This window comes from Cervus canadensis, chromosome 23 (genome assembly GCF_019320065.1).
Source record: "Cervus canadensis isolate Bull #8, Minnesota chromosome 23, ASM1932006v1, whole genome shotgun sequence".
In the NCBI taxonomy this organism is placed as follows: domain Eukaryota; kingdom Metazoa; phylum Chordata; class Mammalia; order Artiodactyla; family Cervidae; genus Cervus; species Cervus canadensis.
The window spans coordinates 28,381,343-28,407,486 of record NC_057408.1 but is presented as its reverse complement, the minus strand read 5'-3'; the positions used below and the strand labels follow the sequence as shown (position 1 = coordinate 28,407,486).

At 44.0% G+C, this 26,144-nt stretch overlaps 2 protein-coding genes across 3 annotated transcripts in view; both read left to right on the top strand.

Annotated features, from left to right (window-relative positions):
* The window catches only part of SERPINB10 (serpin family B member 10), a 14,176-nt gene extending 10,662 nt beyond the window's left edge, over positions 1-3,514 (top strand). The window contains exon 5 of the mRNA XM_043444123.1: positions 3,362-3,514. Coding sequence (XP_043300058.1) covers positions 3,362-3,514 — 153 coding nt within the window. The remainder of the gene's footprint in view (positions 1-3,361) is intronic.
* LOC122425620 (serpin B8) lies at positions 3,251-26,144 on the top strand. Of its 2 annotated transcripts, XM_043444121.1 has the most exons (7): positions 3,251-3,606; positions 12,082-12,259; positions 16,295-16,432; positions 18,637-18,754; positions 20,385-20,527; positions 22,127-22,279; positions 25,622-26,144. In XM_043444121.1, exons 2-7 carry the CDS (start codon positions 12,092-12,094, stop codon positions 26,024-26,026), a joined length of 1,125 nt encoding a protein of 374 aa, XP_043300056.1. In that variant the 5' UTR covers positions 3,251-3,606; positions 12,082-12,091; the 3' UTR covers positions 26,027-26,144. The 2 variants fall into 2 exon arrangements, with proteins under 2 accessions (XP_043300056.1, XP_043300057.1); XM_043444122.1 differs by lacking the exons at positions 3,251-3,606; positions 12,082-12,259 and adding an exon at positions 17,908-17,993 and having other exon boundaries at positions 16,297-16,432.

Here is a 26,144-nt window from a genome sequence, read left to right as displayed (position 1 = left end):
ATATGTACTTCCTCCAAGCCTTTTTGCAGCTTGACAGGTCATTTCACTTTATTGCTGAATAATCTCCCATTGTAAGGATGTAAGAGTTTGTTTATCCATTCACCTTTCTGAAGGGCATTTTGGTTCTTTCCAGCTTTTGGTAGTTACACTAAAGCTGCTATAAGCATTTGTGTGCAAAATCTTGTGTGAACATGTTTTTGACTCATTTTGGTGACCACCCAGGGGCACAGTTGCTGGATCACGTGGTAAGGTCGTGTTAGCTTTGTGAGAAACCGCTGCACTGCCATTGGGTATGACTAACACTCTGCATTCTCACTGGCAGAGAATGTCAGTTCCATCTTCACTAGAGGTTTGTGTCATCCCAGTTTTGAAATTTTAGCCATTCTATTATCTGTGAAGTGGTATCTTCTCTTTTAATTTGCAATTCCCTAAGCACATAGGATTGAACATCTTTTCTTATGCTGTAGGTCTTCCTTTGGTGAGGTATCAGTTCAGATCTTTTGCCTATTTTTAAAGTAGGGTTCATTGCTTTATCATTGTTGAGTTTTAAGAGTTCTTCACAAATTTTGGATACTGAAATTTGATCAATTTGATCAATACTGATACTTGATCAAACATGTGTTTTGCAATTCTTATCTCCTAGTTTATTGCTTGGGTTTTCATTCTCTTAGTGAATTTCAGTTTTCTGATATTAAACTGAAGCAAAGTGAAGTCGCTCAGTCGTGTCCAACTCTTTTGCGACTCCATGGATTGTAGCCCATGAGGCTCCTTGGTCCACGGGATTTTCCAGGCATGAATACTGGAGTGGGCTGCCATTTCCTTCTCCAGGGGATCTTCCCGACCCAGAGATCGAACCCGGGTCTCCCGCATTGTAGGCAGACGGTTTACCATCTGAGCAACCAGGGAAGCCCTTGATATTAAAATGATATTAAAAGACTGTCTCAAATGTTTGCATATGAAATGCAACTTAGTTTCTGAATCATTGGCCTTTGCATAGTTTGCATAAGATTATATACTCTTTTAAGTGTTTGGTAGAATCAGGCTTACCATGATTCATAGAGGATGGCATAATGATAAACTGTCAGAGAAAGAAACTCCCACATCATGTATTGATGATGTTATCCAGTAGAACACATATTTCCAGAAAGCAAGGTTTGTATAATTTTATTCAGCATTTGGCAGAGGCTCACCATCTTTGACAGTGTCTCAGACGACTGGGAACCAATGTTGCTAAAGAATTAAGAATTTGGTGAGAGACCTCCCCTGTGATTTTGCTGCATATATTCTACAGACTACAAACAAACCAGTGCAAATGATGTTCATGAAAGAAAAACTTCAAGTATTTTACATAGAAAACCCACATGCTGTGGGCCTTCAACTCTACTATGAGAGCCCTGACCTCAGTCTGCTCATACTACTGCCATTAGACATTGGTGGACTGGATCAGGTAAAGGGATCAGTCTATTCATACCTCCTTCCTTTCCTCTCCCCTTTGGTAACATTTGTTTTCTCTCTATGAGTTGGTGTCTATTTTGCAAATGCAAGCAAAGTCGCCTTAGTCATGTTTGACTCTGTGCCATGGACCCACCAAGCTCCTCTGCCCACGGGATTCTCCAGGCAAGAATACTGGGGTGGGTAGCCATTTCCTCCTCTAGGGGACCTTCCCGACCCAGGGATCGAACCTGTGTCTCTTATATCTCCTGCATTCACAGGCAGGTTTTTTTTACCACTAGCACCACCTGGGAACATTTATTTGCATGGAAAAAATAACTTTTAAAAAGAGACATCAGTCTGACATGAAGATGATTCTAGTGTTTATCCCTCCTGTATGGTATTTTCACATATCACTTAAGCTTTACAAAACTTTGTAAGGTTGATGTTACTATTCCTCAGGAAGGTTAAACAGTCTACAGACACCTTTAGCATTGGGTAGTCACACAAACAACAGCTAGAGATATTTATCATGAGTAACAAAGCTGTGTAGATTGATCATAACAATCTTTCAGGTAGTATAGGTCTTTTTCCTCCTTCTGGCAGAAACTACCACATTAGACATAAATTTTAAAACATTAAACAAAGTCTAAAACATTTTTTAAAGAACACTTTTTATCAAGTAAACACTCTTCAGAAGATATAGTCTGTATCAGTGCATCTTCAAGTTATTATTTAAGTTGTTCATCAGTTAAATATCTCTTAAGCCTGATTTTGGTCAGACCACATTTCTGAGCAATTCACACGCAATAAGTGGTCTGTCTTTGCCTTGTGCCTAATTTTCATGTGTGCCAGATTGTTTATATTTTTGCTTCCACTGCCCTACTAGTGTTTAGAAAGATTTCTAGGTAGTCATAAAATTTGTGAAATTGGAGAGGATGGTAAAAATAAGACCAAGTGTGAATATTAAATGTTAGAGTTACATCATTATAAGATAAGCCTTTTTTTAGAAAATGCAACTTCCTGACCTGAAAACATTGTCACTTAATGCACATCATTTACATATGTGTCTTTGATAGCAATATTTGGATCTAGAAAACTTCAAAGTAGCAAAATGATAGCAATATTTGGATCTAGAAAACTTCAAAGTAGCAAAAGCATGTGCTTTAAACAAACATGTTATTTAAAAAATCAAACATTGCTTTTTATCCTATATATGTACAATATGTATATATACATATATATTTATTGTTTCAGAATTTTAAATATCAAGAGAAGAAGCAGCTTCAAAATCACTATTTAAAAAGTTATTACTCTTAAGATAGGATTTTCTTTTCTTTACTTTTCTTTTTTTTCCGTGATTTATAGCTACTAGTGTCATACTGGTGTGACTATAGACATTTTATTTTATCTCAGATTTTGTTTTTGAAGGATTGTGTACTGTGTTAATAAAACTAATTTAATACATTAGCTATTAAATGAGTTTATTAGTTAATAAACTAGTTTTAAATTAGTTAAACTAATACAAATAATTTCAGTTGTGTCTGTCTCTTTGTGACCCCATGGACTGTAGCCCACCAGGCTCGAACCCACATCTCACATCTCCTGCATTGGCAGGGAGGTTCTTTATACCATTTAGCTCCACCTGGGGAGCCCTCTGAATAAGCTAAAGAAAAGTGCAAATGAAGTCGCTCAGTCCTGTCTGACTCTTTGAGACCCCATGGACTGTAGCCTACAGGCTCCACCGTCCATGGGATTTTCCAGGCAAGAATACTGGTGTGGATTGCCATTTCCTTCTCCAGATCTTCCCAACCCAGGGATTAACCCGGGTCTCCGGCATTGTAGGCAGACGCATTACCATCTGAGCCACCAGGGAAGTCTTACGGCTTAAGGCAAGTTAACCCAGGAAAGCAAACCCATTCCCTCACAGGCGAGGCCTTCTGCAAACAGTCTTGGAGGACCAGGCGCTAGCCTCCACCGCCAATCCGTCTGCTCTCGGCCCGGGCAGGGAGATACACGAGAGGCTCAGCCTCCGCCCACGGGCCAGGCGCTGCACGGGCCGGGCCATCTCCCCGAGTTCTGAGTCACCGCCGGAAGCCTGGCCAGGACTCAAAGCGGACGTGAAACATCCACGGAGCTGGAAGAGCCGCACCCGCCGCAGCAGGAATCTCCCAGGTACCCGGTCTGGGGTGGGGGAGGCTCCCGAGCCCTCCGGGTCCCCCGGCGGCCGCCTCTAGCCTGGAGCTCCCGTGGAGAGATTAGGGACGGCGGGAGGCCGGCGGCACCGCGGGTCAGAGCAGGGAGGTGGAGAGGACCGGGGGAAGGCCCGCGGGGGTGTCCGGGCTGGAGAGCCGCGGGGCTGGGGTCGGGATCCCGGCCCGCGTGGTTGGGGCCTCAAGGGTGAGTCTCCAAGGATGGGACTAGGAGGCCCGAACTCTGGAGTGCAGACCCGCCTTGGGTCACGGGGTGGTCGCCGGAGTGGGGGCGACACGGGCCAGGTGACTCCACTGCGCTGCGGTTTGCCGGCAGGGAGGGCGCGGCCGGGAGCCCCGCCGCGGCTGCGGTTCTGGGAGGAGGACCGGCAGGAGCCCCGGCGGCGGGAGGGGGTGGGGTGGGCGGGTAAGGGAGAGGGGAAGGGGGGAGGGAAGCCCGTCAGCTCTTTAATTGCTATACTGCTTTTCCATTAATAGTTTTGTTTTCCCGGGGGAAAAAAGGAGGTTAACAGACCATGTATTGTTCTAAAGTCTGTGCTACTTCTAACAAGGGGGGGGGGGGAGGGGTAGCGGGGGGGGGGAGGGGTAGCGGAGGAGGGGGGGGGCGGGACGCAGCGGGAGGTCTGTGGCGCCCACCACAGCCTCGCCTGGAAAACTCCGGGTGAGGAGTGAAACCTCCGGTGAGCTCAGGGAGGTGCCGGGTCCCTGCTACCTCCAGATCCGTGCCGGCCCCCAGCTTATTGGGTGTAACCAGCCCCCCTCCCCTCCCCTCCTCCACATTCTTCTCTGTGTTCCTCCTCCCCTCTGTCCCTCACTTCTGTCCCTCCCTTCTGCATTTCTTCCTTTTTTTTTTTTTTTCTTTAACATCTTTCCATCTGTTCTTATTTGTGGGCGCCTCTGTGTTCCGCTGCGCTTAGGTCGCTCAGCCCTGTCCGACTCCTTGCGACCCCATGGGCTCTACCCCGCCAGGCTCCTCTGTCCATGGGATTCTCCGCGCAGGAATGCTGGAGGGGTTGCCATGCCCTCCTCCAGGGGATCTTCCCGACCCAGGCCTCCCGTTGTATTGCAGGCGGATTCTTTACCAGCCGAGCTGCCAGGGAAGCCCTCTCTCTCTCACGTGAAACAGCTTCCTCCCGTCTCCCCCTGCTCAGCAGTCACAGTGTGGATTGCGCACTCCCCGATACCCCAGCCCCCTGGTTCTTGTCCCACTAACTCTGCTGAGCGATTTGAGGTTCGAACTGCCACCCTCCACCGCTCCCCGGTCCAGCCTGGGGTGCTACCTTCCTGTCCTCCTCCATCCTCCCCACTTCCCTGGTCCCTCACTCATGTCCAGTTCTCCCAGGATATCAGGATTGCTGGGTCCCAGTCTCTTGGCTTTTCCTCTCACTACCTGCGAAAATTGGAAATTCCCCAGAATTTTTTTTTTTTTCGTTTTTTTTCCTCTTAGGCCTCCACTTGTGCATTCTAATTTCGAGGTTCCTGAAATGTGGATGCAGACAGGGCTGTCAATCTCTTGCTCTAGACCTTCTACTCATCTTAAGTCCCCTCCCTATGTTGACAAACACCCCCAGGCTGTCATTGTTACGGGATCCCTTGAAATGGTGTGTTCCACTCATCTCAAACGGAATGTAGCACCTTCCCCGTTCCAAGTTGACTCATATAACTTCCTGTGGATGGTGTCCCACCTTCCGCTGGATTAGCTAAGAGCCTCTGCCTGGGACTAGGTCCTCCTGCTTATCCTCAGGTGATCAGCCCCCCAGCCTGGCTGTTCCATCTTCCACTCTCTAGTGAAGACATTTCCTCTGCGTTGGGGAGTCGCTAGTCAGTAGCAGGGGTCCCCAGTATTTTGGCTTTTTTTCTACACCAAACCATGAGCCACAATATTTTTCTAAAATTCATATAAAGCCTTTGTTTGAAAACAGTGCCTGGCTTCCTAGATCATAGCTCAAGTCCCAAACTCTGAACCTGGTGTATGGGGCACCTCCTTCCTGTCTCAGGCACTGTCTCTGGGCCCCAGGCAGACCACGCATTTCCTGTCCATTCCGTGCACCTGCTGGCCCTGACACTCACTGCCTTCCAGAGCTCCTGCCAGTCTTTGAGAACCAACTTACTCCTCCCCTTCTCCTGGGCTTCTGAAGAGATTTCTTTCTGCTTTACTGTTGGCTTCCTTAGCGCTTTGTTGTTTATCCTGGTTCAGAGTACAAGGCTGACTTAAAACCAGGCATTTATGTGTGTGTATCTTCCCAAGGGTGGGGGCTCCCAGTTTTTGCAGAAATCAGTACTCTAGAAACCAAGTACCGCACTCAGAGAGTTGGAGAATCAGGTTTATTATGCTGGTGGACCCAAAGGACTGAGGACACTCCAAGCTCTGAGCCCTGAACAAGGGATTACAGAGTTTTTATAGACAGACTATTGTGGACAACACTAGCTGTTAATAGAGTGGTTTAAACTAAGGGGTTTCACACACGCGGGAACCGTGGTCAAGATGGGGAGGGGGATGCCTGACCTTTACACAGACAGGCATGATGCATGATGAGTTTGCAGGGGCCAGACAGCTGAAAAGAGCAGGACAAGGACAAGTGAGATAAGCTCCAGTTCTTAGTATTGTAAGTGCCCACTTCCTGAGACCACGTGACCTGCGTGATCCAGACTTTGCATGGAGCAAGCTGAGTTACAGAGGCAGAAGGAGCAGGAAGTTACATAGTTTTAACTTTTCCTCTTCACAGTCAGGAATTATGGCCTTTGTTTTTTTACTTTTTTTTTTTAATCGTCCAAAATCTTATAAGGAAAGTTCGACATAAACACTCTTTGAACAAATTCACTTTTGGATGTATGTATGGGTTGGATGTATGTATGCCTGGATAGCTCAGTCTGAAAGCATCAGACTTTTAATCTGAGGGTCCAGGGTTCATGACCCTGTTTGGGCGTCTGTGTTTTTTGTGACCTCATGGGGCAATGGTAGCACATCTGACTCCAGACTTTTGGGCTTCCCTGGTGGCTCAGATGGTAAAGAATCTGCCTGCAATGCCAGAGACCCAGGTTCAATCCCTGGGCGGGGAAGATCCCCTGGAGAAGAGAACGGCTACCCACTCCAGTATTTTGGCCTGGAGAATTCCAGGGAGTGTATAGTCCATGGGGTCGCAAAGAGTCAACATGACTGAAGCAGATGAAGCAGGGAGGTGGCAGGCATTCTGCCCCAGGAGGAAATGATGCTGAATACAGTCAGTCCCCCTCTCTATCAGAGGTTCTGCTTCCGCAGAACCAACAAGAGACTCCAAATGTTTGGAAAAAAAAAAAAAATCCAGGAAGTTCCCAAAAGCCAAACTTGAAATTGCACCCTCTGGCAACTATTTACATAGCATTTTACATTGTGTGAGGGATTATAACTAATCTAGAGATGATTTAAAGTAGACAAGATGTTGTGTGTGGTTTGTATGCAAATACTACACCATTTCATAGAAGGGACTTGAGCATTTTTGGATTTTGGTATCACGGGGCTCCTGGAACCAATCCCTCACAGATACTGAGAGACATCTCCTTGGAAACAGAAGGCTTGCTTTTGTGCTTGAATCTGCTAGTTTCTTCTGAGACTGGAGGACAGTATTTAATTGTCCTGACATTGTTCACCTGTAGAAGAAAAGCGAGTTTAATGCCAATCCATTTTGTTGGCTGGAAGTAAAATCTTTTCACCGGTGTGAGCTGGGACACATCTGAGAGGTGCGTGTGAGTGTGTGCAAGGGTGTTTCAGTGCTTGGGGGACATGATGATGGAAAATACTCAGCTGCTGACTAGCACCCTGATGTTGAAAAGGAATGGAGGTAAGGAGATGCGATGAAGAAAGGGGAAATGTGAGAGAAACCTGAAATATACATTTACAATTAAGAGCAGTTAAAATGTAAAGAGGGAATTAATGTGATATTCCAGGTCATTCCTTTGCCTGTGCAGATTGGACAACCACACACACACACACATGCACACCCACTCACCTGCATAAGCTTATGCCAGCCTCACCCTGGCTCCTGTAACACAAAGAATGTTGCTCACCATCCAGTTCTACAAGGATCTAGTGTTTAGCTGCTGCAGTCACTGGCTGACAATGCACCCTGAACAGAATTCAGAATGAAAAACATAAGCCATGTTTTTCATGGCTTATGATAAGCCAGTCTGTACTTTGGGAAAACAGGCTCCTTAGAGATTTCACTGGAAAAAAAATTAATAAGCTGAGATTCTTGCATCTTCCCCTATATCACAAAGCACTAAAATCACTAGCTTTGCTCCCTGGTCCTCGTGACTAGCAGTGACCTTTTACTGAGCTGAATGACTCATTCTGTAGCCCAAATCATGCTTTTCCGCCTGCCTCCTCGGAGCTACTTCAGAGAGCCTATCTCCCTTACTGTAGTCCTCAGTAAGATCCTGAGTAACACTTAACTCACAACTTAATGTCATGTTGTGCATTTTTCTGTTTCGGTCCACAGTCCAAAGCTTCTATGCTCCTGTAAAATCCAGTCCAAATTTATTCCTGTCTTTCATCTCCAGGTATCCAATTCTCTCTTTCTTTGAATCTCTTTGGTGCCACTTTCTGGTAGGTGCAGTGCTATCAAGTTTCAATATCCCTCTTGGCTTCCCTGGTGAGTCAGCCGGTAAAGAATCTGCCTGCAATGCAGGAGACCCTGGTTCGATCCCTGGGTCGGGAAGATCTCCTGGAGAAGGGAATAGCTACCCTCTCCAGTATTCTTGTCTGGAGAATTCCTTGGACAGAGGAGCCTGGTGGGTACAGTCCATGGGGTCACAAAGAGTCTGACAGGACTGAGTGAACAACAGTTTCCTGGCTCCTAGGTTTTTATTTTGTGTCCAGAAGTGGCGAGGAGGCAGGCTGGGTCCTGCTTTGTGGTGGGACTTGCCCACTGCAGGTACGTCAGCCTTCCAACTCCTGCAGCCCTCATGTTTGAACCTTGCAGCTGAAGTCTCTGGAGAGACTTACTGAAGTGAGGGCAGAGAAAAACAGCATTTTGTCTCTCTCTTAAGTATATTAACTATAGAGCACTGTTATATTTTCTTGGATGATGTTTTAGTACTTTTTTTCCTGCCAGACTTTAAGGAATATGTACTGGATGGGACGGTTTTATACTTACCGGGTGATTGTCACATTTTTTTTTTTCCTACCCTGCTTTTGTTTCTTTTAAGCCAAAGACATCTCTTGAAAAAATTTCTTAGAAGCTTCAAAGGAACCATTCAACAGTGAGGAGGCTCAGGTTGAAATGTTGCCCTTCCCCCATACACCCTTCACTTTCCCCTTCTGCCCCACCCACTCCAAGACCTAATGAGATTCACTTTCAGGATGGTTTCAGGAAGCCCGGTCAGTCCACTGGGAGACTGAAAGACGAAGGAGCAGAGGGTGACCCATCTGCTTATAAAAATGAACAAAGGCATGATGGCACTTATCTCTAGGGAGAGCTTCCAGTACTTTTGATTTTGCTTGTTTGCTAGTTTTTCAAACTGGAACATATTATTCTTTACAATTTTTGAGTTATAAAGATACATATACATTTTTAAAAAGGATCACATAATAGAAAAGATGAGTTTATAGGATCATGAGATTATGGGTGATGATTTGTCCTTTTATTTTCCAAAATGCTCTCAACTGTAACAGCAACAGAGACTCAGGGAAACTGAGGAGTTTTAGTAATTTACTGACTAGGAGCCGAGGTTTCGAGAAGGTTTCATAGAAATAAATGCAAGGTTTATAATTTTTTTCTAAAATTATGCTAATAAGCTGCAAAAACTTCTCGCAACTGGCAGCAAGGTGTCTGCTGATGTTTTTCTCGGATTGTCCCATGGAGACCATCTTCCTTGATGATTATATATATATATTTTTTGATGATGATTATATTTTAAAGGGCTGGCTTCTAGGGGCTTGAGAAAGAGTATCTAGGGTTGTAAAATAAGAAAGAGGCTTTTCAAAATGTTTAGCTGCCAAGAAGCAGAGAAAAAATTTATGATGACCAATTGCCTAAAGTAAGATCTTTAAGAAAAGGGACGTCAGGGATCAGAGGCGGGAAGAATCTTGTCGGCAGTTTAGTTAAGCTGGGGGAAGGTCAAGGCTGGATCCATAATGAGTGCCTGATTCAAACTGCCCACCTGATGACTTGAGATCTGGGCTTCATATTCCATCTGCATTCCCATGGGGCCCCTTTCACAGCTCTTAGTCCAATTTCAACACCACCAGTGGAAAACGGTGGGTTTTTTTTTTTTTTTTTCTTTTTTAAAAAATTTTGACTGCACCCCACAGCATGTGGAAACTTAGGTCTGACACCAGGGACCAAACCCACACCTCTTGCATTGGAAGATGGAATCTTAACCACTGGACCACCAGGGAAGTCTGTTTCTGGCTGTTTTCATGTGACATAATATGGGATTGGGATTAGGATAGAGGGGAGGAGGCCTTTTTAAAGCCCATGAACTGAGCAAGACGATTAACTCAATCTTTTGTGCCTGTGGTTAAAACCAACAGAGAAACAACAGCAACAGAGTTTGGGGGTTGATGTGGAAAGGGAAATCATATTTATCAATAGTTTTAATGAGGGAAAATGTGCTATATGATGAATGAAAAGGAACAGAATGCTACAATTGTAGGGTTATTACATATACAATTGTGCTAAAGCCTTTGACTGTGTGGACCACAACAAACTCTGAAAAATTCTTAAAGAGATGGGAATACCAGACCACCTGGCCTGCCTCCTGAGAAATCTGTATGCAGGTCAGGAAGCAACAGTTAGAACTGGACATGGAATAAACAGATTGGTTCCAAATAAGAGTATGTCAAAGCTGTGTGTTTTCACCCTGCTTATTTAACGTATATGCAGAGTACATCATGAGAAATGCTGGGCTAGATGAAGCACAAGCTGGAATCAAGATTTCCAGGAGAAATATCAATGACCTCAGATATGCAGATGACACCACCCTTATGGCAGAAAGTGAAGAAGAACTAAACAGTCTCTTGATGAAAGTGAAAGAGGAGAGTGAAAAAATAGGCTTAAAACAACATTCAGAAAACTAAGATCATGGCATCTGGTTCCATCACTTCATGGGAAATAGATGGAGAAACAGTGGAAATAGTGTCAGACTATCTTTTGGGGCTCCAAAATCACTGCAGATGGTGACTGCAGCCATGAAATCAAAAGACACTTGCTCCTTGGAAGAAAAGCTATGACCAACCTAGACAGCATATTAAAAAGCAGAGACATTACTTTGCCAACAAAGGTCCATCTAGTTAAGGCTATGGTTTTTCCGGTAGTCATGTATGGATGTGAGAGTTGGACTATAAAGAGAGCTGAGTGCCGAAGTATTGATGCTTTTGAACTGTGGTATTGAAGACCCTTGAGAGTCCCTTGGACTGCAAGGAGATCCAGCCAGTCCATCCCAAAGGAAATCAGTCCTGACTATTCATTGGAAGGACTGATGCTGAAGCTGAAACTCCAGTACTTTGGCCACCTGATGAGAAGAGCTAACTCATTGGAAAAGACCCTGATCCTGGGAAAGATTGAAGGCAGGAGGTGAAGGGGATGACAGAAGATGAGATGGTTGGATGTCATCACTGACTCAATGGACATGAGCTTGAGTCAACTCTGGGAGTTGGTGATGGACAGGGAAGCCTGGCGTGCTGCAGTCCATGGGGTCAAAAAGAGTCGGACATGACTGAGTGAATGAACTGAATTGAACTATATAGGCAACTATGTAAGAAGCTGTATGTATGTAAATGACATTTTTATTTACAGAAAATTATTAATAACTCGTAGAATGTTGCTTAAAGATTATGCCAGAGACACCAAACCAAGAGAGAATGATCAGTAACAGGGGGATTTATCTTACACTTCTGGAGGTTAGAGGTCCATAAGAGGTGGCAGAGCTACTTTTTTTCTCTGGAGGCTCTAGGACAGAGTCCAGTTCCTTGCATTTTGCAGCTCCAAGAGGCTGTCTGCATTCTTTGGTTTCTGACCCAACGTCATCCTGATCTTTGCTTCCATCCTCATACTTCTTTCTCTGCCTCTGACCCTCCTGCCTTTTTTTTTTAATGTTGATTTATTTGGCTGTGCCGAGTCTTAGTTTGTGCACATGGGATCTTGTTCTCTGACCTGGGATTGAACCTGAACCCCCTGCATTGGGAGCACAGAGCTTAACCGCTGGACCACCAGGGAGGTCCCTTGCGGTCCTCTTATAAGAAGCCTGTGGTTACACTGAGCTCATCCGGTGATCCAGGTGATTCTCTCCATCTCAAGATCCTGAATTCAATCTCACCCACAGGTTCCCGGGATTTGACGTGCATGTCTGAGGGTGCAGCTACTCTTCTGACCACACCCAGTTCCACAGATGGGGCACGAATGAGCAGGTGACTAGTGGCGGGTGTGACTGATGTGCTTGTGTTTGGCTTTTGATACAGACCTCCTCCGATGGATGCTCTCTGCGAAGCAAATGGCACTTTTGCCATCAACTTATTAAAAATGTTGGGTGAAGAGGACCACTTACGAAACGTGTTCTTCTCTCCGCTGAGCCTCTCCTCCGTCCTGACCATGGTCTTAATGGGGGCCAAGGGGAACACGGCGGCCCAGATGTCCCAGGTATGTGGGCTTCCTCTGTGCTTTCTCAGGGCTGTTCTGTTCATGCCTTCCACCAGCTGATGGATGCCAGTGAGGCTGGGAGGGGCGAGGGGCACTGAAATGATGGAAAGAATGCAGACCTGAAAGTGGAAAGGAGAATTGTGTGAGAGACGTCTCCTAGTGTTCATGTGAGACACTAAGAATTGTTTCCTGCATCTTTGATGAGCAAGTTCAGTTCAGTCGCTTGGTCTTATCTGACTCTTTGCAGCATGCCAGGCCTCCCTGTCCATCACCAACTCCCAGAGTTTACTCAAACTCATGTCCATTGAGTCGGTGATGCCATCCAACCATCTCATCCTCCATTGTCCCCTTCTCCACCAGCCTTCAAATTTCCCAGCATCAGGGTCTTTTCAAATGAGTCAGTCCTTCCCATTAAGTGGCCAAAGTGTTGGAGTTTCAGCTTCAGCATCCAATGAATATTCTGGACTGATTTCCTTTAGGATGGACTGGTTGGATCTCCTTGCAGTCCAAGTGACTCTCAACACTCTCCTCCAACACCACAGTTCAAAAGCAACAGTTCTTCAGTATTCAGTTTTCTTTATAGTCCAAATCTCACATCCATACATGATTACTAGAAAAACCATAGTCTTGAATAGATGGACCTTTGTTGGCAGAGTAATGTCTCTGCTTTTTAATATGCTGCCTAGGTTGGTCGTAACTTTCCTTCCAAAGAGTAAGCGTCTTTTAATTTCATGGCTGCAGTCACCATCTGCAGTGATTTTGGAGCCCAGAAAAATAAAGTCTGTCACTATTTCCCCATCTATTTGCCATGAAGTGATGGGACCAGATGCCATGATCTTAGTTTTCTGAATGTTGAGTTTTAAGCCAACTTTTTCACTGTTCTCTTTCACCTTCATCAAGAGGCTGTTTAGTTCTTCTTCTCTTTCTGACATAAGGGTGGTGGCATCTGCATATTTGAGGTTATTGATATTTCTCCTGGCAATCTTGATTCCAGCTGGTGCATCTTACAGCCCAGCATTTCTCATGATGTACTCTGCATGTAAGTTAAATACGCAGGGTGACAATATACAGCCTTGATGTACTCCTTTTCCTATTTGGAACCAGTCTGTTATTCCTTGTCCAGTTCTAACTTTTGCTTCCTGACCTGCATACAGATTTCTCAGGAGGCAGGTCAGGTGGTCTGGTATCCCCATCTCTTGAAGAACTTTCCACAGTTTGTTGTGATCCACATAGGCAAAGGCTTTGGCATAGTCAATAAGGCAGAAGTAGATGTTTTTCTGGAACACTCTTGCTTTTTCGATAATCCACCGGATGTTGGCAATTTGATCTCTGGTTCCTCTCCCTTTTCTAAATCTAGGTTGAACATTTGGAAGTTCACAGTTCATGTACGGTTGAAGCCTGGCTTGGAGAATTTTGAGCATTACTTTACTAGTGTGTGAGATGAGTGCAATTGTGCAGTAGTTTGAACATTCTTTGGCATTGCCATTCTTTGGGACTAGAATGAAAACTGACCTTTTCCAGTCCTGTGGCCACTGCTGAGCTTTCCAAATTTGCCGCATATTGAATGCAGCACTTTCACAGCATCATCTTTTAGGATTTGAAATAACTCAACTGGAATTCCATCACCTCCACTAGCTTTGTTCTTAGTGATGCTTCCTAAGGCCCACTTGACTTCAAATTCCAGGATATCTGGCTCTAGGTTAGTGATCATACCATTGTGAATATCTGGGTCATGAAGATCTTTTTTGTATAGTTTTTTTTGTGTGTGTATTCTTGCCACCTCTTCTTAATATCTTCTGCTTCTGTTGGGTCCATACCATTTCTGTCCTTTATTGAGCCCATGTTTGCATGAAACATTCCCTTGGTATCTCTAATTTTCTTGAAGAGATCTCTAGTCTTTCCCATTCTATTGTTTTCCTCTATTTCTTTGCACTGATCACTGAGGAAGGTTTTCTTATCTCTCCTTGCTGTTCGTTGGAACTCTGCATTCAAATGGATATATCTTTCCTTTTGTCTTTTGCTTTTCATTTCTCTTTTTTTCACAGCTATTTGTAAGGCCTTTTCAGGCAGCCATTTTGCTTTTTTGCATTTCTTTTTCTTGGGGATGGTCTTAATCCCTCTCTTCTGTACAGTGTCCCGAACCTCTGTCCATAGTTCATCAGGCACTCTATCAGATCTAACCGCTTGAATCTATTTCTCACTTCCACTGTATAATCATAAGGGATCTGATTTAGGTCATACCTGAATGGTCTACTGGTTTTCCCTACTTTCTTCAGTTTAAGTCTGAATTTGGCAATAAGGAGTTCATGATCTGAGGCACAGTCAGCTCTCAGTCTTGTTTTTGCTGACTGTATAGAGCTTCTCCATCTTTGGCTGCAAAGAATATAATCAATCTTATATTGGTATTGACCATCTGGTGATGTCCATGTGTAAAGTCTTCTCTTGTGTTTTTGGAAGAGGGTGTTTGCTATGTTTCCCTTGATGAGCAAAGGAAACTACAATTCTGTTCCACAAGAAAGCCAAGAATTTCAACTTTGTTCTATTTTAAACTTTTGCTAATGTTATATCTCAAATGGAAATGCAACTATGTAAATGAGCTTTTTGTTTAATGTGTTGTTTCTAGTATAAGGTTATGCATAAGTGGAAAAAGCGCAGCACAAATGGGGACTTATAGCTTCTGGAATTTTTAGGGTATAATCTATATATATATAAAATATATAGAAAGAGCTCAGCCATTTATATATATATACATATATATGTGTGTGTGTGTGTATATAATCAATCAATATATAATCTGATTGACCTGACATGGTTTATATATGACCTTAGCTATCAATGAAGTGGGCTTTCCAGGCAGCTCAGTGGGTAAGATTCAGCCTGCTAAGGCAGGAGGTGTGGGAGACTGGGTTCAATCCCTGGGTCAGGAAGATCCCCTGGAGAAGGAAACGGCCACCCACTCCAACATTCTTGCCTGGGGAATCCCATGGACAAGGGAGCCTGGTGGGCTACAGCCCATGGGGTCGCAAAGAGCCGGACACGACTGAAGTGACCCAGCACACACGCGTGCACCAGGGAGGCAGTGGCATTGCTTTAGGGAAGGAGACTCCCTGGTGAAAGCGCCCCAGAAAACTGTCACATTCGCATCATGTTTCCATGAATGTCAGGGTGCAGGGACCCTCCTCAGAACCCGTCCCCAGCCACAGTTGAGTCCCTGGTGGCTGTTTCTTTCAGCTCCCTGGAGGAGGGAGGCTTTGGGCTGGGGTTGTTGGGAGATAAGGGAACAGCCTTAGTTCTCACTCCGATTTGACATTTAAATCCAGTCTAGACTGGAGGACTTCTGTGGAATTCCCGATGAAACATTTCCATGTCTGTTTCTGCTCATTCTTGTATCCTAGAGGCCATTCCATATGCCTGTTGGTTTTATCCAGTCTCCCTCCGGAGTGATTGTGCGCTGCCTTCCCGGCACAGATAAACCTTCTAGAGCAGGACTGTCCACTCCGGGGCGATCCGGCTTCCCCGGGACAGATGACGAGGTCTGGACTGAGCTGGTTGTCAGACCCGAGAGCTGCTGCTGACATCTAGCGGACAGAGGCCAGAAATGCAGCTAAATATTCTAGTGTGTGCAGGACGGCCTCAGCAAAGTGGGGGTGGTGGTTTAGTTGCTAGTCCGGTCCAACCCTTGAGACCCCATGGACTGTAGCCCGCCTTGGACTTTCTGTCCATGGGATTTCCCAGGCAAGAATACTGGAGTGGGCTGCCATTTTCTCCTCCAGGGGATCTTCCCAACCCGAGGATCAAGCCCACCTCTCCTATGTCTTCTGCATTGGCAGGTGGATTCTTTACCACTGAGCCCCCAGTTTTGTGGCCCCAAAAGTCTATATTTCCAGGTTGAGAAACTCTGTGCTAGCTGGTCAAACCAAACTCCTTTTAAAATAGGACCCTTTGTTATTTTCAGTGCAGAAATTTGTTTGGGAAGAGCTCTCTGAGGGAGGAAATGGCATGTTAAAAGTCAGTGTTCTTGTATTCTATCACCAGGCACTTTGTCTGAATGAAGGTGGAGATGTCCACCGAGGTTTCCAGTCACTCCTCAGGGAAGTCAGCACGTCCGGCCCACAGTGCCTGCTGAGAACTGCCAACAGACTCTTTGGGGAAAAGACATGTGATTTCCTGCCAGTAAGTAGTGCTCCCACATTGATGAAAAAGACACTGAAAATAAAACAGAAATTATGGAAGAGCAGAAATAAAGTATAGTTGTGCTGCCTTAAAAATGTGCTTAGAATTATACTTCTGTAATTGAGAATTTTATGGTTGCCTCTGAACTGTGCCCTTTAAAAAAATGACTGTTTCTGATAAATCATACTCCCAGATGTCAATTTTAATTTGTCCATCTTCCTGCACCCACACCTGCCTTTCCCCCACCCCCATCTCAATGACCACAACCCCTAACCCCTGTCTCATCTTTACTGGGCACTTTCTGTGGAGCTGACCACGCAAAGTCTCTTAAATTTGTCCCCTCTTCCGAATCACCATCATCATTGCCTATGTCCAGGCTCTCACACCTTCTACACTGTTATTTTAATTGTTCTCTAACTGATCTCTCCAAGTCCAGCCTGGTCCTTGCACACCACTGATAGAATTCAATTCAGTTCAGTCGCTCGGTCATGTCCGACTGTTTGCAACCCCATGGACTGCAGCACGCTAGGCCTCCCTGTCCATCACCAACTCCCAGAGTCCACCCAAACCCATGTCTATCAAGTTGGTGATACCATCCAACCATCTCATCCTCTGTCATCCCCTTCTCCCCCTGCCTTCAATCTTTCCCAGCATCAGGGTCTTTTCAAATGAGTTAGCTCTTCCCATCAGGTGGCCAAAGTATTAGAGTTTCAACTTCAGCATCAGTCTTTCCAATGAATATTCAGGACTGATTTCCTTTAGGATGGACTAGTTGGATCTCCTTGCTGTCCAAGTGACTCTCAAGAGTTTTCTCCAACACCACAGTTCAAAAGCATCAATTCTTCAGTGCTCAGATTTCTTTATAGTCCAACTCTCACATTCATAGATGACTACTGGAAAAACCATAGCTTTGACTAGATGGACCTTTGTTGGCAAATGATAGAATAGTCTTTCTAAAATTAAAATAGGTCCCTAAAAAATAAGATTTTGAATCTGAATATTTCCTATTTACTGCAGTGTATAATTCCAAAGTTCCCTAGTCCAGTAAAAGTCTGCCATTATTTAGTAAGTGAGATCCAAAAAATTGTGCTCTATAATAAACAGAGGGATGTTATTTTAAGATTAATGAAATGATCAGGGTAAGTCTGGCCATTTTAGCAGTTGGCAGTTCCAAGGATTATTATGTAAGACTCAAATACAACCTTGTCCTGGCTGCTGGTGGGTGGTACCCGGTGCGGATGCCTGCTCTGGGCTTCAGTGTCCTTGGAGATGACTCTGAGTCCTTCAGCTAGTTAGGATTTCTAGGGTAAGTACTTGTGATTCCAAGAATCTCCTGGTTAATGGATGTTCATTTTTGAATATCAGGCAGATTTTTGAATATTATAATTAGGGAATATTGAAGACGCAGGGGGTCATTCTCCACTTTTCCTGGTTGCTTGGGTTCTTCTTCTCTCTGCATCTTCTTTCCTCCGTAGAAACTAAAATGTTTGAGGACAGGAGATGGGCGGAGGATGGGAGCCAATTGCCAGGCACATTATATCAGAAAACAAGTTTTCGTGAGGTGAGTTATCTGTGGATTTTAACATGTTGCATGAAATGTCCTTCCTGATTTGACCCCAACTTAAATTTCATGGCTTATCCCTTGCTTTTTTCCCTAATTCCCTGCACACACACACACACACACACACACACACGATTCCACTCCTAGAAGACCTGCAGGATTTTTTGATAGTCTAGTTGAAGCCTTCCAATCATTCCATAAGGATGTTTAGGACACTCTGGTCAGTTCTGGTCTTATAGAAATGAGTAAAACATGGTTAGACCACATAGTGGAGGAGATAAAATCAAACAGAAGGTCAACATGGAGTTTAAGCATTTGACAGGAAAGTTCGCAGGCTGTTTCGTGCATAGCTGCCGCTGTTCATATTCTCGAAACATCTTGCAACTCTCTGTGTATCTATGTTTCCCTCTCCGAAGACTGTGAGCCCCCTCAGGTCCACAGTCCTGTCTTTACCCTGGGGTCCCGCACCTGGCACAGTGCCAGTGGTCTGTACATTTTAATTAATTGCACAAATGAGTTTTAAAGTCCAGATTGCCCTGTGCAAGCATTTATGCCAGAAACATGTTAAGAAAAACATGTTTTCACACTTTTAGGAAATTTTGCCAAGTAGAGTATGGCCACACTTGGTATTCTGCATTTGTAGGCTTTTAAAGAATCCTGCCAGAAGTTCTATCAGGCTGACCTGGAGGAGCTGTCCTTTGCTGAAGACACTGAAGAAAGCAGGAAACACATAAATGACTGGGTGATGAAGAAGACGGAAGGTGAGCAGTTGTCATTTCAGGAGAGGTGGTGTTATAAAGGGAGGCAGAGCCAAGACTGCCCGGATGCGACCTCCTCGGTGTGACCACTCTGACCCTGTTTCCAGTAGCCTATGTGTACGTGTTTGCTGGGTTTTGAAGCAGATAATATCATTCTAACATGGACTGTAGCCTGCCAGGCTCCTCTGTCTATGGGATTCTCCAGGCAAGAATACTGGAGCGAGTAGCCATTCCTTTCTCCAAGGGAATCTTCCCAAGCCAGGGATTAAACCTGGATCTCCTGAATTGTGGGCAGATTCTTTATTGTCTGAGCCATCAGGGAAGCCCCAATGCCAATCTGATATTTTTCTTGGGCTTATGAAGTGGTGATTTCTGAAAAATGCTTAAGCCTAGTGTTAGTCTCTGCTTCAAGTTCAGTTCAGTTCAGTCACTCAGTTGTGTCTAACTCTTTGCGGCCCCATGAACCACAGCACGCTAGGCCTCCCTGTCCATCACCAACTCCCAGAGTCTACCCAAACGCATGTCCATTGAGTAGGTGATGCCATCCAATCATCTCATCCTCTGTCATCCCCTTCTCCTCCTGCCCTCAATCTTTCCCAGCATCAGGGTCTTTTCAAATGAGTCAGTTCTTCACATCAGGTGCCCAAAGTATTAGAGTTTCAACTTCAGCATCAGTCTTTCCAATGAACACCCAGGCCCGATCTCCTTTAGGATGGACTGATTGGATCTCCTTGCAGTCCAAGGGACTCTCAAGAGTCTTCTCCAACACCACAGTTCGAAAGCATCAATTCTTCAGTGCTCAGCTTTCTTTATAGTCCAACTCTCACATCCGTACATGACCACTGGAAAAACCATAGCCTTGAATAGATGGGCCTTTGTTGGCAAAGTAATGTCTCTGCTTTTTAATATGTTGTCTAGGTTGGTCATAACTTTCCTTCCAAGGAGTAAGCGTCTTTTAATTTCATGGCTGAAGTCATCATCTGCAATGATTTTGGAGCTCAGAAAAATAAAGTCATCCACTGTTTCCATTATTTCCCCATCTATTTGCCATGAAGTGATGGGACCAGATGCCATGATCTTAGTTTTCTGAATGTTGAGCTTTAACCCAACTGTTTCACTCTCCTCTTTCACTTTCATCAAGAGGCTCTTTAGTTCTTCTTCACTCTCTGCCATAAGGGTGGTGTCATCTGCATATCTGAGGTTATTGATATTTCTCCCAGCAATCTTGATTCCAGCTTGTGCTTCCTCCAGCCCAGCATTTCTCATGATGTACTCTGCATATAAGTTAAATAAGCAGGGTGACAATATACAGCCTTGACGTACTCCTTTTCCTATTGGGAACCAGTCTGTTGTTCCATGTCCAGTTCTAACTGTTGCTTCCTGACCTGCATACAGGTTTCTCAAGAGGCAGGCCAGGTGGTCTGGTATTCCCATCTCCTTCAGAATTTTCCACCGTTTATTGTGATTCCCACTGCACTGCATGTGCGTGTCAAATGAAACACCATTCCCCTCAGTCCTCCGGCAGCCAGACGGCAGAATTCCAGCCTTTTTTCAATATTGAGAGAGAGAACTTTTGTAAAAGAAAAGTTTATTCTGCCCCAATAGCAGTAACTTTCTCTCATGTTCTTTACAGGTAAGATATCAGAGATACTGGGGGCTGGGACAGTCGGTCCTCTGACTAAGCTGGTCCTGGTGAATGCCATCTATTTCAAAGGCAAGTGGAATGAGCAGTTTGACAGAAAGCATACCAGGGGAATGCTCTTTAAGACTAATCAGGTAGGAAAACATTTTGCAGACATTTGCTACTTTCTGAAGTAATACGCTGGGAAAGATTGTGAAAGAATGGGAAGAATTATTTATTTCACAGTCTTGATTCTTAATTTATTTCTGAATGAATTTCATGTTCCCTGTATATCTCTTATTGGAATGGGAAAGAGAAATACCACAATAATTGTTATATTGATCTTCTTGTTTTTGGATCCTTGGTCAAATCGATCTTCTGTCTCTGGTCATGTCATTTGGATTGAAAGAAAATTTCTTCTAAGCCTTGGAGTTATGTTTGTATTATCCTATCACTGAATGTATTTAGACTTTTTCTCACAATTGTCAATGACATCTATGACTATTTATTGCCTTAGAATTCATGGCTGTACAATTCGGAATACAAGAAAAAAAGTGCTAGCAAATGTTCAGGACAGCTTTGTTTTTATTTACTTTTGGATCTTGTTTAAAAATTAAAAATTTTACATATTTAAGATGTACAAGATGAGGATTTGAGATACACAGTGAAATGATTACTGCAGTGAAGCTTATTAAAATATCATTTGCTCACATAGTTACCATATATTTTCTTGATGACAGCACCTGAAATCTACCCTCTTAGCAAATGTCCAGCATTCCATATTATTATATTATTAATCCACAGTATTATTAACTATAGTCATCATGCTGTGTATTTGATTTTTAGAATTCTATGCCTAACTTTAAAAAACTTATCTCCATTCACTTTTGAATATGATAATGGCTGAGGTCAATAACTCTCAGCTTGAAATTTGACCTCTATCCACTTGATAACAACATATTGCACAAAAGTTAACATGCCCAGAATATATTTGTTGCAGTCTTTAAAAATGGTGGGCTCTGGGCATCTCATCAAGGTTTTCCCTCCAAGAAAAGCAAGGCCATAGTGCCAATTATATAATTGAGCAACTTTTCAGAGTAAAAGTGTAACTCCCTCTGGCCTATATACCTTTTCTAAGTAAATCTTCCAGTGCAAAGACTTGAATATTAGTTAATTTTCCTCTTAACTTTGAGAAATAAATTTTTAATTAAAAGGTCCCTGCGAGTGCTTCTCTACTTATCTTTTAAAAAGAGAAAAAAAACACAATTTCTTCTGAGAATAATATAGAGAGTTTTATGTCTCTATTCATCAATTTTTTCTCTCCCACGTGGTAGTACTTGATCTGCTGGGACCATGGAATATTATTACTCAACAGTAGTATGTACTAATGAAGATTTTGCATCAATCAGCATAAATGCACAGAAATAATAATTATATGTACCTCTATGTTATGTTCCGTGGGCTTCCCTGGTAGCTCAGTGGTAAAGAATCCACCTGCAATGCAGGAGATATTGGACCGGCCTCTGGATCAGGAGGATCTCTTGGAGAAGGAAATGGCAGCCCACTCCAGTATTCTTGCCTAGAGAATCCCATGGACAGAGGAGCCTGGTGGGCTACAGTCCATGGGTTTGTAAAGAGTCAGACGTGACTTAGTGACTGAACAACAGCAAGGGTTCTGTGAATTAGACATACCAGTTTTTAGTACCCTGTGCTCATTTTTCCATGATTTGATTTTAGTTTCATGTTTTTATCAGGAGAAGAAGACAGTACAGATGATGTTCAAGCAAGCCAAGTTTAAAATGGGGCACGTGGAGGAGGTGCCTGCCCAGGTCCTGGAGCTGCCCTACGTGGGGGCCGAGCTGAGCATGCTCATCCTTCTGCCTGATGAGGACACGGATCTTGCTGTGGTAAGCCCTTGACGCTGAGTTTGAGTGTCTATGGATCCACCCTGCGCGTGTTTTGTTTTTTTTTTATAACTTTTTATTCTGTATTGGGATATCGCTGATTAACAATGTGGTGATAATTTCAGTGACCAGTGAAGGAACTCGGCCGTATATGCATATTACATATACATGCATCCATTCTTCCCCAGCCTCCCCTCCCATCCAGCTGCCATATACCTTTGTGCAGAGTTCCCTGTGCTCTACATTAGGTCCTTGCTGGCTGTCCGTTTTAAATGTAGCAGTGTATACATGTCCACCCCAATCCCCGTAACTGTTCCTTCCCCCAGTCCTTCCCTGTGGCAGTCCTAAGTAGCCTGAGCTCATTTTTAAAAGTGCATCCACTGGATTGCATTTGAGGCATTTCCAATTTAGAGTTATGCTAAGTGAGTAAGTGAGTGATAGTCGCTCAGTTGTGTTCGACTCTTTGCAACCCCATGGACTGTAGCCTACCTGGCTCTTCTGTCCATAGAATTCTCCAGGCAAGAATACTGGAGTGGGTTGCCATTTCTTTCTCTAGAGGGTTGTTCTAAGGAGTGCTAAATGAACACCACTGCATGACTTTTGGCAAACATGTGTATGCATTTCCATTGAGTGTACACCTAGGAGTGGAATTGCTGGAATAAACAAATTCTGATGAAGCCAAGAAGAAGAGAGTTCCAAAAACAAGAACATTATTATTTATTCTGAAGGGAGGGGCTTTTTTATTATTTTTATTATTTATTATTTTATTTATTATTCTGAGAGCCCAGTAATTACTGAACAAAAGAACAGGAGAAAGATAAAGGATGGCTCTGAGCAGTATTCCTCAAACATTAATGTGCATATTAATCTAATGGGATCCTGTTAAAATGCAGATTCTGATTTAGGGGGATTATGGCCGGAGATTTTGCCTTTCTGACAAGATTCCAAGTGGTACAGGTGCTGTTGGTCATAGACCAGTTTTGAAGAGCAAGGGTCTAAAGTACACCTGAGGAATTTTTCTTAGACAGGAGGAAAAGGACATTTTCCCATGACAGGAAAAGAGGGTTCAGGTTGGGGGAAAGTAAATTTATAGGGTGGGAGGTGCAGGAGTGACAGTGTGCTGGTTATCTGGCTCCTGGGGTGTCGGGGAAGCCCTCATTTATAACGTTTGCTGATTCCTGTGGTGTAAATATCTGCACCATGGCCAAGTTTAGGCTCCCAAGGGTTTAACAGTTGACTTTTGCAGAAGATGCAAGCTAGCTCCAGCACACCGGTGCACGCCGGCCCACCCCTGAGAGGGTAGGGTCTGCCTGATTTCCTTGGCTTCTCTATGGAATCAGGAACCTCCTGGCATAAGGCAAGGAAGAGATCTGTCATGGCAACTTTACGAAAATTAGATGCAGAAATAGAGAACAGACCAATGGACACAGCGGGGGTAGGAGAGAGGGGGATGAATTGAGAGAGTAGCATGGAAACGTACAGATTACCACAGGTAAAATAGGAAGCCACGGGAATTTGATGTATGATGCAGAGAGCTCAAAACCGGTGCTCTGTGACAACCTGCAGGGTTAGGACAGGGTGGGAGGTGGGAGGGACGTTCAGTAGGGAGGGACATATACACACACACACACACACACTCCTATGGCTGATTCATGTCGATGAATGGCAGAAACCAGCACTACATTATAAGGCAATTATCCTCCAGTTAAAAATAAACAAATTAAGTAAAAATAAATGACAGTTATATAATAGAGGTATTAATTATTGCTATAACCTAACATGGACACGTCAAATTTACACCATGTTGTATATCACATATACTTCAACTTTTTCAAAAACCCCCCACCCCCCAAAAATAGAAAATTAGGAGAGTCTAGGAACAGAACTGACATCCAAACATCTGTCGCTGGAGAGGAGCTCTCACCTGGACTTCTGCTGGTGGAGAGAAGATGCTCCTCCATATATTTTCCTTGTTAATAAACAAGAATGAAGGGCTGGGTCTGGGAGGATTTGAAGCTACCCCCAGAACAGGCAGAGGACAAACACAGGGATGCCAGAAGCAACAGTCCTGTGGAATTTCCCATCCTGCCCTCCTCCCCCAGGATCGCTGAGTTCTCCCTCTTTCATTCAGCCGAGTTCTGAGTCATGCTTTTCTCTCTTTGGTCAACAGTTTCTCAAACTCATGGTACTGTATTGCATTTGATGTTGTTCAGTTGCTAAGTCGTGTATAACTCTTGCAACCCCATGAACTGCAGCACGCCAGGCTTCTCTGTCCTTCATTATCTCCCTGAGTTTTCTAAAACTTATGTCCATCGAGTCAGTGATGCCATCCAATCATCTTATCCTCTGTCCCTCCCTTATCCTCTTGCCCTCAATTTTTCCCTGCATTAGGGTCTTTTCCCGTGAGTCAGCTCTTCGCATCAGGTGACCAAAGTATTGGAGCTTCACTTTCAGCATTAGCCCTTCCAATGAATATTCAGGGTTAATTTTCTCTAGGATTGACTGGTTTGATCTCATTGCAGTCCAAGGAACTCTCAAGAGTTTTCTCCAGCACTAGAGTTTAAAAGTGTCAGTTCTTTGGCGCTCAGCCTTCTTAATGGTCCAACTCTCACATCCATACATGACTACTGGAAAAGCCATAGCTTTGACTCTACGGACTTTGTTGGCAAAGTGATGTCTCTGCTTTTTAAAACACTATCTAGGTTGGTCACAGCTCCTCTTTCAAGGAGCAAGCGTCTTTTAATTCTGTGATTGTAGTCATTGTCCACATTGATTTTGGAGCCCAAGAAAATGAAATCTGACACTGTTTTCCCATCTATTTGCCATGAAATGATAGGACTGGATGCCATGATCTTAGTTTTTGAATGCTGAGTTTTAAGCCAGTTTTTTCATTCTCCTTTTTCACCTTTATCAAGAACTCTTTAGTTCCTCTTCATTTTCTGCCATTAAAGTGGTATCATCATCATAAATACAATAAATTGGTTATGAGAATTTCCTAAACTAAAAAAACCAACTTGACATGAATTTGGTACAGATAGTTCAAAATAAAACCCTATCCTTGTCTCAGGACAACTTGACATGAATTTGGTACAGATAGTTCAAAATAAAACCCTATCCTTGTCTTGTTTCCTAGCTGTTGTTCTCTTGTATCCATAAAACAGGGGAAATGCAAGAAATAGAGGCAAAATCTTGGTGCGTTTATAAGAGGAAATACCCTGTAGATTATCCTGGAACAGAACTCAGCATCAAGTCACAGGTCATGAGGGGGAGGAGTTAATGAGCCCATAGGTGGGTGGGTACCGGGCTATCGTCTAGCTTCTAAGACTTAACTCTTCATTATTTCAGGTGGAAAAAACCCTTACATATGAGAAGTTCAGAACCTGGACAAGTCCAGAAAAGCTGACTGAGGAGAAAGTTCAAGTTTTTCTTCCCAGATTAAAGCTGGAGGCGAGTTATGACTTGGAGGCTTTTCTTCGAAGTTTAGGAATGACTGATGCTTTTGAGGAAGCCAAGGCAGACTTTTCCGGAATGTCAGCTAAGAAGAATGTGCCCATGTCCAAGGTTGCACACAAGTGCTTCTTGGAGGTCAATGAGGAGGGCACAGAGGCAGCCGGGGCCACTGCCGTGGTCAGGAACTCCCGGTGCTGCAGAATGGAGCCGCGATTTTGTGCAGACCACCCTTTCCTCTTCTTCATCAGGCACCGGGGAACCAACAGCATTTTGTTCTGTGGCAGGGTCTCTTCTCCGTAAGAGGCGCTGCCGCTGTACTTCTCTCTTCTCGCTTCTACACACTCTGCCTTACTCCAAATTCCGGTGGCCAAATTGATGCGGTGGTTTGACTGCTGAAATAAAGTGCAATTATGCTTAA

Coding starts and splice junctions, on each gene's coding strand:
- LOC122425620 (XM_043444121.1), top strand. CDS start 12,092: ATGGATGCTCTCTGCGAAGCAAATGGCACTTTTGCCATCAACTTATTA. Junction 12,260..16,294: donor CGGCGGCCCAGATGTCCCAG/GTATGTGGGCTT, acceptor TTCTATCACCAG/GCACTTTGTCTGAATGAAGG. Junction 18,755..20,384: donor GGTGATGAAGAAGACGGAAG/GTGAGCAGTTGT, acceptor TGTTCTTTACAG/GTAAGATATCAGAGATACTG.